The following is a 12,893-nucleotide window of genomic DNA, read 5'->3' on the forward strand; positions in this document are numbered from 1 at the left end:
ACCCTAGAATAGAGAAAGGACACTAGGTAAAAACTGAGGATATCTGAATAAACTATGGACTTTGGTTAATAATAATATAACAATATCAGTTCACTAATTGTAAAAAATGTGCCATACTGTTGTAAGACATTAACTGAAGTGGGGGGGATATGGGTTCTTGTACTATCTGTATTTGTATCTTGTACTATCTGCTCAATTTTCCTGTAAATCTAAAACTGTTCTGAAAATTACATTCTATTAGTTTAAAAAATTAAACATGGGAAAAAAGGCCTAATAGCCAAAAAGAAACTTAAATGTCCATCAGCTGATGAATGGATAAACAAAATGTGGTACATAGTCTTTTGTTCAGCAATAAAAAGAAACTAAGTGTTGATACATGCTACAAGGGATGAATCTGGAAAACATGGTATGTGAAAGGAGTCAGAATAGGCCAACTGTAAAAACAGAAAGTAGATCAGTGGTTGTTGGGGCTGGGAGCTGGGGGAAATGGGGAGTAACTGCTGATGGATAGTTTCTCTGGGGAGTGATGAGAATGTTCTGGAATGACACAGTGGTGGTGGTGCTTGCCTCTACCTGTGTATTATACTAAAGCCATGAATTGTACACTTTAAAAAGGTAAAGTTTACTTGGGGCGCCTGGGTGGCTCAGTCGTTAAGCTTCTGCCTTCGGCTCAGGTCATGATCCCAGAGTCCTGGGATTGAGCCCCACGTTGGGCTCTCTGCTCAGCAGAGAGCCTGCTTCTCCCTCTCCCACTCCCCCTGCTTGTGTTCCCTCTCTCACTATGTCTCTCTCTGTCAAATAATAAATAAAATCTTTAAAAAAAAAAAAAAGGGTAAAGTTTACCATATGTGAATTGTATCTAAATAAAAGTGTTATACAAAATATGTCAATGTGAAAACAAAGAGCCTTATCAATGAAAACTAAGCAAGACCCCACTATGCCAAGTCACTCTACCAAAAAAAAAAAAAAAAAAAGGAAAAGAAAGGAACTCTTACTGTCCCCTCCCATCAATTCTTCAGTGTTGCCATAAGAATCAAAAGCCTTCCTTTGTAGCCCCTGCCATATTTAACCTGCGGCCCAGTGCATGGTGGGCACTCTGTAATACTTGGTGATTACTTCTTTCCTAACAATGAATAGGGTTTTTTTTTTCTGAACAAACCTATTGGGCTCATAAAATGCCATCCTAGTGTGAACACCAAACTTCCTACACTGATCTACAAAAACAATGACGTTGTCTGGTTTCTTTCCATTTCACTCTGAAAATTAAAGGCAATGTGGTCATCAACAGTTAAAGTTGATTCTAGTATTAAGACTAATTGACAAAGAAAAATCTAGCATATCTTTCTTTCTTATCGCAGTAGGAAGGGCAAGTTGCTAGTCTATGGAGGCAGAATTTCTTTCTTTCAACATCACTTCCACAATGCATTTCTAACACTGGAATAGTCTTTTCAAAGCAATCTAAAAATAGTTTTCTCACCTACACTAGTAATCCAAAGAAGACTATTACTCAATTTGTAGCAAGCAACCAAGCAACCAAGCTCCTAAGTGCTTAAAAGCTTCTTAGCATTATTTTGCCGATTAACTTTCTTCAAATGTCATGAGCTAATAATTATAGACTCTTTTAGTCACCTGGTCTTCCCTCACACACTGTGCTGACCCCTTCCTACAGCTTCCTTGCACTCAGAACCAGTGTTCTTGCCCCTTATATCAAAAGCTGGGAAAAGCCTAGAAAAGAACTATTTGCTTTAGGAAGGTATGCAGAAAGCTTGAATTTTTTTTAAATCAAATCTTGCTATAAAAAGAGAATTCACCTGTACTGAGACTCTGTATTCAGGGTGCTTTAAATTTCATCCCTGGAACAATAGAGAGAGATTTGCATTTTTTCTCCATCTTATGAATAAGGAGGCAAAGGCTCAGAGAGATTTAGTAATCTATCCTATATTACTCAGTAAACTACAGAATTTTAGATGAACTATGCCTAAACCTTGATCATCACCATCAATACCCTTCAAATTTTCTATAGTTGGCAGAGTAACAGCCCCCACTATTCAGTGATTTGCATTATAAAAAATATTCTTTCCAGGATATTTATGGCAAGTTCCCAAGTCCTCTGAAGTGCGGATTAAACCAATAATGATTCTGATCATGGAAAAATACTTCATTTGGGGAAAAATAAGAATGAAGAACAGGACAACACATCTTTAAAAGAACATATAAGCAACATAAAAATACAGTGTAAAATCTAAATTAAAACAGTGAAGGGGCACCTGGGTGGCTCAGTCAGTTAAGCATTTTGGCTCAGGTCATGATCTCAGGGTCTTGGGACAGAGCCCCACCTCGGGCTCTGCACTGAGCTTGGGAGTCTGCTTATCCCTCTCCCTCTGCTCCTCCCCCCACCAGGTGCACTCTCTCTCTCTGTAAAATAAATAAATAATTTTTTAAAAGCAAACTGCATTACAATATATAAGGAATATTTTTTTTAAAACACACATTATAGGGCGCCTGGGTGGCTCAGTTGGTTAAGCGACTGCCTTCGGCTCAGGTCATGATCCTGGAGTCCCGGGATCGAGTCCCACATCGGGCTCCCTGCTCAGCAAGGAGTCTGCTTCTCCCTCTGACCTTCTTCCCTCTCGTGCTATCTCTCATTCTCTCTCAAATAAATAAATAAAATCTTAAAATAAATAAATAAATAAAATAAAAACACACACATTATAAAAATAAAACCTTTCCGGGGCGCCTGGGTGGCTCAGTTGGTTAAGCGACTGCCTTCGGCTCAGGTCATGATCCTGGAGTCCCGGGATCGAGTCCTGCATCAGGCTCCCTGCTCAGCGGGGAGTCTGCTTCTCCCTCTGACCCTCCCCCCTCTCATGCTCTCTCTATCTCATGCTCTCTGTCAAATGAATAAATAAAATCTTTAAAAAAAATAAAAATAAAAATAAATAAAACCTTTCCTTGAGGATATTTATAACAAGCTTCTAAATCTCCTGAGGAAGCAGCTAAAATTATGGTTCTAATCACTGAAAAATAATTCACTTTGGGCGACAACATAAGCCACGTGTGTGAGTGAAGCTGACAACATTGCTTACCCCCAAGGAGTGACATGACAGAAGGAGAAAGGTCAGGGGAGACTGACTTCATCTGCAATGTTTGCATTTTTACAACACAAATGCATTCAGTCAATACTTATGTGATAAAAAATATTTAAAGATTAATATTTTATTTTATTTTTAAAGATTTTATTTATTTATTTGACAGAGAGATAGCGAGAGCAGGAACACAAGCAGGGGGAGTGGGAGAGGGAGAAGCAGGCTTCCCACTGAGCAGGGAGCCCGATGTGGGGCTCGATCCCAGGACCCTGGGATCATGACCTGAGCCGAAGGCAGACACTTAACGACTGAGCCACCCAGGCGCCCAAGATTAATTTTTTTTTTTTAAAGATTTTATTTATTTATTTGACAGAGAGAGACACAGTGAGAGAGGGAACACAAGCAGGAGGAGTGGGAGAGGGAGAAGCAGGCCTCCCGCTGAGCAGGGAGCCTGATGCGGGGCTCGATCCCAGGACCCTGGGATCATGACCTGAGCCGAAGGCAGACGCTTAACGACTGAGCCACCCAGGCGCCCCAAGATTAATACATTTTAGAGAAAAAACAAATATTTGTGAGTTTGATAAAGACAGACTTTTAAGAGTATGTATTAATATTACTTCAAACATTTCTCCCACAACAGGACAATTAATAAGTAAGCTCTTTCTCATGGCCTAGAATAGATATATCTAGATACTTACTGTTTGCCAAAGAACATTACGGAGTATGATTATGGCAACATTAACTATAAAATAAATCAAGTTTAAGTTATTAGGAACAAGAAAAATTTATCCAGGTTCTGCTGTGGGCCAGGAGCTGAGTTGGGTGCATTAGAAACCTATTCAATCCTCACAACCTTGAATGATTGATGTTATCACTATCCACGTGATCCTGGGGTCTTGGGATCGAGCCCCACATCCGGCTCCCTGCTCAGCGGAGAGCCTGTTTCTCCCTCTCCATCTGCCTGTCACTCTGCCTACTTGTGCTCTCTGTCAAATAAATAAATAAAATCTTCAAAAAAAAATAAAAACAGAAACCAATCTCAAGAAAATACTTTGCCCAAGATTACACAACCAAGAAGCAGAAGTGGAACTAAAGCCCAGATCAGACTCAAAAATCAGCTGAGTTTCTATTGGGCAATCTGCTGCCACCAAGCAAGCTTATTCTCTCAACCATGAATTTAAAAGAATGGATTCAGGAGGCAAACGGATAAATATAGAGAACTTTTATTTAAAAAGGGAAAGAATGCAGGGGAGGAGACAGGTAAGTTTTTTTTTAAGTATATTTATTCATTGACAGAGAGAGAGAGAGAGAGCACGAGTAGGGGGAAGGGCAGAGGGAGCAGGAGAGGGAGAAGCAGGCTCCCAGCTGAGCAGGGAGCCTGACCTGGGGCTCAATTCCAGGACTCTGGGATCATGACCTGAGTCCAAGGCAGACACTTAACTGACTGAGCCACCCAGGCGCCCCGAGAGACAGATAATCTAATCAACCGCCCTGCCTCCAAACACTGGAACCATTCAAGATACAGAGAGAGAACTCTTTTACTTAAAATTCTGGAAAAAAAAATTCCAAAGGGCATTTTGATAGCTTTCTGATATTTAATAATCATTAGTTTGGGAGAGCTCTTCTTTAAATCCCATCTAATGCTTTTTTCTCTTACAATCTGAATACAGTTATGCTGAGCTGGCCTTTAGTAAGAATAGGAGATAAGTAGGACACTGTGCACACCAACCACTGATATGAAGAGGGTTAAATTATTCTAAGTTATCTGCAATTACGTCTGAAGTTTTGCACCCTGTCACTTTTTTGCTTATATTGAAAATTAAAGAAGTTCAAGGAAATCATGATGAATTTAATACCAGTAGTAAATTCTACTTAAAATTAAAAGCTCCAAAATTGGAATCATCTAAATATATTATGAAGTAAAGGGAAGTTCCATTACTCTACAGGAAAGCTTAGAATTGACTAGGAGATGGCTTTAATTTTTTACTCAGATTTCTTCCACTCATAAGTCTCTAGCCACATCAAGATTTTTATTTCATTTAATAAAAATGATGATACTGTTTTTACTTTTATTTATTTATTCAACAGGGAGAGATAGTGAGAGGGAACGCAAGCACAGGGAAGCTGGAAAGGGAGAAGCAGGCTCCCTGCCAGGTGATACTGTTTTTAAATAATTTTTGTTAATAACCATAAAATTTTATTTAGGCAATCAGTGTAGTTCTAAGGGAAAAAAAGAACGTGAAAGTTAAGTTTTATCGTTATGATTATAAATAACTTCCATGGATAAAAAGTTCAGCATATGTTAATTTCAAAGCCAGTTCACAAAAGATACTTTTGTGAAACATCTATTTAAAAAAAAAAAAAAAACTGGACACCTGGGTGGCTCAGTGGTTGAGTGTCCAACTCTTTATTTCGGCTCAGGTCATGATCTCAGGGTCCTGGGATTGAGCCCCTGATTGGGCTCCATGCTGAGCGTGGAGACTGCTTAGGATTCTCTCTCTCCTTCTCCCTCTGCCCCTCCTCCACGTGCACACCTCCCATGCACTCGCTCTCAAAAAAACAAAAAACACTTTAGAGGACATTATGTTTTATTGTATGAATGTCAAATGTTTTAAGTACTTATTTACTACATTTTGTGTGTTCCATAAAATAAACACTATTTTAAAGTACGCCAGAATTCACAACAGAAGTAATGCAAAAAATAGATGCTTGAAATACACCCAGTAGGAAACTTAATCCCGATTTATCACCCAGTCCCTCGGATAAGAAATGTTTCCAGTGTTATGGACAAACTTGATCTTCTTTGAAATGTGTTGTCCACCGCTTTTCTGTTTCCATCACAGTAGCTATAAATAGTTGTGTGAGGATCTCCTTATCTAAATTCCTGCCTGCAAACAGAATACAGTGTGATTACATGATGCTTATTAAAACAAGTTTGCCTATCAATTCCAAATCATTAACAACTTGATAATCTTCAGAAATTTACAAAAACTAAGTAATCAGTGATCCCTTCCCTTAACTTCCTATTTCTAATTAAGTCCCTCAGAACCAAATTGGCATTTTAATTACTTTTCTACATTTGAAGAGGAGTAAAATGCCTTAACAAGTTCTTATGAATGTTATCACATCATGAAGACAAATACATTAACCACAAGCTTAGTTAGGTTGACAAAAGGGGCTGAGACTGGTTAAAACTGGTTAAATAGCATACTGTATCACTTTCAAATATATATTTTAGAAATTTATCTGTCACTTACCAATAAGAACCAATCGATTTGTTCTCTCGGTGTCATCATTCCAGCTCAGTGGAGTCTCCTCCAGATCGTAGAGCTCGTGGACACCCTGGACAATCACCTGTTTTGGTTTGTCTTTGATCGACACCAGCCCCTGCTCAGATGAGAGGGTTCAATCAGCTGCAGTTCAAATTTAAAGCAGAAACTGACCATCAATGTTTATGGATGAATTATTCCTATTCCATTTTAAATACACACGCATAAAGAAGATGCTGTTAAAATTACTTAAATCCATTTATTTGTGCATTCTAGAAATAGTTTCTAAAGTCTCCAATTTTTAAAAAAGGTTTATGTGCACAATGTTTTTTTTTAAATAATCCCTTTTTCTAACAATAAAATATATGTATTAGGATGTCCTTTCAGTGTTATGACAACCAAAAATTTAAACAACCAAATGATAAAACATGCATCGAATTCTACTGATGTTTCTACTTTAAGGATTTTACACCTGTTTCACAGTTTTAGTGGGAAAACTTGAGAGGTTTAAGTACTCGGGCGATAATTCTGACTGGGTTGCTGTGAATGGTGCAGGGAATGATGGAATAAAGGAAAGGAAACATTGTCTGGATAAAGTTCATTTTTTATTGATTTGCAAAAATGAGAAACAAGTTATCTGATAAACCGGCCCCTCCGGGGATAAAATAATTTCTCTGAAATAATGTTGTTATACTTGTTATAAAATTAATGCAGAACAGTAAGAGACAAACCACTCATAGTCACTCTTGCTACATTAGCTTTGTGTGTTTTGGCATATTTATGTATTTAAGTGTATGTTCTTCCTGTTTTCCTTTGCCCACTTCTGTTTTCTGTTTTTTTTCCCTAGTTTTACTGATAAAATTCACATACAGCATTGTATTAGTTTAAGGTGTACAACATGATTTGATTTCTGCTTTTCAAATCTGAATTTTAATACGTAGTAACTCCTTGGAAAGAATTATCTAAACATCAATTTTCTGTTACTTGTATAAAGAATTTGAAGTGTTAGCTGCTACCTGAGTGAACGTTGTATTTTATTTTATTTAAAAGATTTTATTTATTTATTTGACAGAGAGAGAGAGCACAAACAGGGGGAGCGGCAGGCAGAGGGAGAAGCAGACTCCCCACTGAGCAGAGTGGGGCTCCATCCCAGGACCCTGGGATCATGACCTGAGCCCAAGGCAGACACTTTACTGACTGAGCCACCCAGGCGCCTCCCTGAGTGAACATTTTAAACATGTTCATCATTATCACACTAACATTTTGTAGCCAGAAAAGAAGGAAGTCTATGAAGGTGAAGGCTGTGTTGCCCCAGATCTCGAAGTGTCGCTGTGCTGAGAGGAAGGCCAAGAGAAGAACCAAAGAGGACAGACAACTGCAGAAAAACCGTCCCGCACCTGAGGACAAAATCCACACTGGGCTGGTGCAGGATGCGCCCTGGAGCTGTGTGTGGAGGTCTCGGTGGCAGCAATAGTATACGTGCCCCAAGGTCTGCTTTGTAGGGACCACCCCGCATTCAGGAGCAGGGGACAAAAGCAGTCACAGAATGAAATACACCCTGTCAGTTAGGATCATGGAATGTAGATGGTGCTGCAGTCAGGAAAGCCCACGCTTACTTCCTCTGGGTGGGAATAACTGGGGAACAGACTGAGACTCACCCACGTTGCTCTGAAGCCAATCCCAGGTAGGGCCGCATGGGGAGTAAAGAAATCTAAACTTGAATGGTTTCTTGATTGCCTCTACCTTTGTCATTCTAGTGACCCCAGGAAGTCAGCTGCTAACTGGAAAACTTAGTTACTAACAGTAATAATACCAAATAGTAATAATAAAAACTTTATGCACACTTCTGGAAACACAGGAGTAGACAAATGACTGCTGATTGGTTAAGCACACAACTAGAACCACTGCCCCCTGGAAAAAACACCTTCCGTGACATAAATACCCAAATGCCACGTAACATGAATGGGTTTCCAAGTACAGAGCAAGAATTCTTCTCTAGTCTTCTGTAACTGTTGATAGTATAACTGTTTAGTGTCTGCTAAATCCGCCAAGCAACACAGGTTTAGCTGCAGCAAGATTTCTAATGTGATTTCTCTGTTAATGAAGCTCTCTTGGAAAATTAAACACAAAAAGATGCCTGGGTGGTCCAGTCGGTTAAGCGTCTGATGCTTGATTTCACTTCAGGGTTGTGAGATGGAGCCCCCATGTGGGGCTTGTGCTGGGCATTCTCTGTCTCTGTCTCCCTCTACCCCTCCCCACCATTCCCTTAAAAAAAAAAAAAAAAAGACATTCATTCAGTTTTCCCTAACTGAGCAAGCTGTGTGCCAAGGAAAGGAGAGTTCCAGCGAGTCAAGCTCATTAGCCAGGTTAACTGCTCAGAACACTTGGGAAGAGAGAACAAGGGATGATGTTTCAAAGCACACAGGTTGTTTTAGCTGCAAATGAAGCTATGCAAATAAATCACGCTTTACGCAGTGATTTCCAAAGCTTCTTTTCACAGCAATGGAAATGAGAAAAAAAAAATGAAATCAGACAAAAGTTATTTATACTAAAACCAGCGCTTGTGTTTAAAACCAAATAAGGTTTTCTGTCACAGTCAAGAAAGGAAAGGGTACTAAAGTGTAGACCCTACTCCGCACCTTTAGCCGTATGACCTCCATGTAGTCGTCATCCTTGTTTCGCACATTCTTCTCCCACAGGAGATTCTGTATCAAGTGACATATTCAGTAAGACCAACCATCACTGCCAGCAACAACCAAGTAACACAACAGGTGGTAAATCATTATCAAATACTGCATTCACCTGAATAAATACATTCAGACTTTCTTCCTTTGCATTTCCTCGTACTTCAAATGTCACCGTAATAATGCTCTATAAATCAAGACAGATAATCAATCATGATTTTCTTTACAGTAATGGTGTATTTTTAGAACGTCGGTATATTTTATAGTAATGTCAGTATATTTTAAGACAAAAAAAAATAAATGAACATGTATGCTGCCTGACAACTATATTGGGTCTATCTTTTTCACTATCTTGCTGAGTTCTGGTAGCAGCAATTCCATTTTCTGTATTCCACAGAGGTGATCAGTGGGCTAGTATTTAAACAGAGAAACTTTCATGAAAGGATACTCATGGTTTAATTCATCCTTTCCAGGACTCTCAGCACTGAGCGGGAAGGTAATCTCTACAGTGTACCAACTATGTACCAAGCCAGGTACTCTTGCCTGGGTCACTTCATTTCATCTTTTCAGTTACTCGTGACAACAATCCTGTGGAATAAAGAGAATTATTTCCCTTTTATAAATGGGGGGAATAAGGCTCAGAAAAAATAAACTACTCAGAGCCAGGAGTAAAACTCAAATGCAAAAGTGTAATTCTGTTCTCTGGGAAAAATATAAAGGAAAAATTCAGTTTATCTCTGACCGTGTATGTGCTAAAGGAGAAGAGTATCTGGAGATGAGAATGATAGTATAATGTCCCTCTTGGTTTGAGAAGGTTGACATCATTTAGAATGTTAACTCTGAGATTTATTTTTCCTCCTGCTCCTGATAAATCTCTCACTGTCCACTCTAAGGAACCAGAAGCTCAAGATTTCCTGTAGCTGGTCACATAACTAAAATCCAAAGCTCCATTTGCTCCTGTAACCAAAATTTCAACCTAATGATGAAAATACACAAGGGCTAAGCGTAAGATGATGAAAACACAAATCCCACCTTGGATAATTAGGATAAGATGCTCAAGCCAAGCTTTAAAACAGGAAGAAAAAAACATAGTAAAGCATGGCTTTGCATCATTTCCTGCAACTGCATTTATTAACAGCAATTTTATTCACCAATGGAAAAGCACACAGGCTTAGAGCAGAAAATATGAAAAGACCAAATTGTTTTTTATCCAAACAGAGGATCGCTAAAGGTAAGTACTAAAGACCAATCTAAGGACAAAATATACTGATATTTAGTCTCCACTGTTGCTGGTAATGGGAAAAGCATAAAGCACTTTCTTACTAAATATGAGACATGAAAGCCAACTAAAATTGACTTTAAAATGTCAGATTTTTAAAAGTACTTATTCTGTCACAACAGCCAAGAGATGAAACAACATAACACTAACAGATGAATGGACAAAGAAAATGTAGTATAATAGTATAGTATAAAAATGTGGTATGTTGATGAACCATTATTCACCTTTAAAAAAAAGGAAATGCTGCCACACGCCACAACACGGATGAGCCTTGAGGACATCATGCTAAGTGAAATAAGCTGGTCACAGAAGGACAAATACTGCATGATTCCACTTATATGAGGTATCTAAAAGTGGTCAAACTTACAGAAATAGAAAGCAGAGTAGTGGCTGCCTGGCTGGGAGGTGAGGGAAATGGGGAACTGCGGTTCAATGAATATAGTTTCAGTCATGCAAGATGAAAAAGGTCCAGAGACGTGCTGTACAATAGTACGCAGACAGTATCAGCTGGTGATACTGGACTATACACTTAAAAATGTGTCAAGAGGGTAGATCACATGTGTTTACCATAAATTTTTTAAAGTACTTATTTTTAAATCTAAATAAACACACTTTGAACTATTTGTTGTACTGCATTTAAACAGTTTTCTTAAAAAAAAAAAAAAAAAGCTTTCTTTTCCCCTTAAAGCAATCACTAGAAATAATACCTAAGAATCCATATCAAAATACATAGCAAAAAGGTTGCTAAATGAAACATAACTTGTCATTTTCAAAAGACAGTAGCAATTCAACCTTCAAAACTGCTTAAAATGTATTTTATTCAAGTTGGATAACTTGGCTTTTAATATTGGAAAGGCCTCAACATGGAACTCAATACTGTTTTATTCTAGCTTAAAGAATTTTTACTGGGAGTGACTGTTGCTTTCGGCAGGTTAGGGATATGACAATATTTTTAAGGGGTACAATTAACTCCAAAATGAGCTAAAAAGGGTTTTAAAAATTACGACAATGCATCAAGGGGCTCAAGGAGTGAGATAAACATTTTAGAACTAGATGTTTTTCTGTACCAATCAACTCTTCTCGCAGTAGACAATACCTTAAAGATGAAATCCGCAAATTCCCAGTGGAGAGGACAAGGGTCACAACTCATAATTCCTAATTTAATAAACTATTCAGACTGCCATTTGGGTTTTCTCGCCTTCTCACCTTCCAACCCTGGGTCCTCCTTATAGGGAGGTAACAAGGAATCCATGAAAGATAGCTGCCTTACAGATGATGCAGGGATAAAACTTTAATAACATACCTACTATGCCCTACGTATTACCTATGTATTTTTTTTTCCCAGTTTTTGTTTTGAATCTAAAATTAACTCTCCTTTTCCCAGACACAGAAAGCAGCAGAAAACTGAAGCAATCATTCAGAAAATGAAAGTAAAATAAGGTACTGCCCCTAAAATAAAATTTAGGAATAACTCCAAAATTTTAGTTTTCTGGTCTGTTTTTTTTGTCCACCTCCCAGGTTATTCCCCTGGGTGTTCTACTCTTTGGCAAACAATATCTAATAGCAATAACTTCTGCATGTTTTCTTCATCTGGAAAACTGAGCCCATTAACGTGCTCAACCCCAAATGTGAAGCTCCTCCCGAGTCATTTCTACTGGATATCCTGCCACCAAGTAAGAAGCTGAAAGTCCAGCATTCCTCTGCAAATCAGTGTTTCTTCCAGGTTTCTCTACGCCTAGGTCCCTCCAGTCAATCAGGTCTGTTTCCCATCAGTTCCCCTGTCTTACTGCCCCAGCATCAGTCAGTAAGGCTACTCCGGCAAGTCTCCCTGTGAATCAGCCCTCGATTTATCCCATTTCCATTCCCCCAACAACCCACACAGTCCAGGGCCTTGTCACAGGGTATCTTCCTGCTTGGTCTCCTGCTGTCAGCTACAACCCAGCGCACCTGACACTGTGGGACAGCACAGCGTGAGTTCTGCTTGCCCCCGCACATTGAAGCCCAACACCTTAGCTTAGGAGTCAAATACCAAGCATCCACCAAGATTTCTACACTTACAGTCTTCGTCTTCTAGAGCATTCTCACTTTCCCACTTTTAAACATCTGGACTGCTCTTTCCCTTACTTCTTCCAGTCAAACAAAAACCTCCTAGTTTAAGGCTACATTTTGATGTCTTACTCAGAATAGCAGTTGCATCTTTGCAAAGACTGTTGCTAACTGGAGAGAGACGCAAAGGAACTCTCTTAACGATTTTGGAAATCTTCTGTATCTGGATCTAAGAGAGGATTACAGAGCTATGTGTCCATATGTGCAGATGGACTGATACACAGGCACAAATATATGTAAAGACACATTGACTTGTATGCTAAAAACCTGTATGCTTTACTGTACATTAAAAAAAAGTATCTTTCATGAAGATAGACCCACTAAACCGAAGGAGACCATCATTCCCCTGAATCCCATAGCCCTTTGTCTGCAATATTATATTCTACCCTTTCTTATATACCTAAAGCAGGAAAGTGCATCAGAATCTCCTGTAGAGCCTTAAAAAAAAAAAAAAGACATGCCCTATTTA

At 38.8% G+C, this 12,893-nt stretch overlaps 1 protein-coding gene across 5 annotated transcripts in view; it reads right to left on the reverse strand.

Moving 5' to 3' along the window:
* Window positions 1-5,656: 5,656 nt before the first annotated feature.
* Window positions 5,657-12,893, reverse strand: part of LOC118026324 (COBW domain-containing protein 3) — a 53,027-nt gene continuing 45,790 nt past the window's right edge. For 4 of the 5 annotated variants that reach the window (XM_035029103.1, XM_035029102.1, XM_035029101.1 and 1 more), the window contains 4 exons: window positions 9,158-9,226; window positions 8,995-9,060; window positions 6,344-6,473; window positions 5,657-5,974 (listed from right to left, as the gene is read on the reverse strand). In XM_035029103.1, the coding sequence (XP_034884994.1) occupies window positions 5,868-5,974; window positions 6,344-6,473; window positions 8,995-9,060; window positions 9,158-9,226 (372 nt within the window). In that variant the 3' untranslated portion in view covers window positions 5,657-5,867. Of the gene's footprint in view, window positions 5,975-6,343; window positions 6,500-8,994; window positions 9,061-9,157; window positions 9,227-12,893 lie in introns of all 5 variants that reach the window. The other variant, XR_004683530.1, reaches the window with a different exon arrangement.

The sequence above is a fragment of the Mirounga leonina genome, unplaced genomic scaffold (assembly GCF_011800145.1).
Source record: "Mirounga leonina isolate KUSES-001 unplaced genomic scaffold, KU_Mleo_1.0 Mir_224, whole genome shotgun sequence".
Lineage (NCBI taxonomy): Eukaryota > Metazoa > Chordata > Mammalia > Carnivora > Phocidae > Mirounga > Mirounga leonina.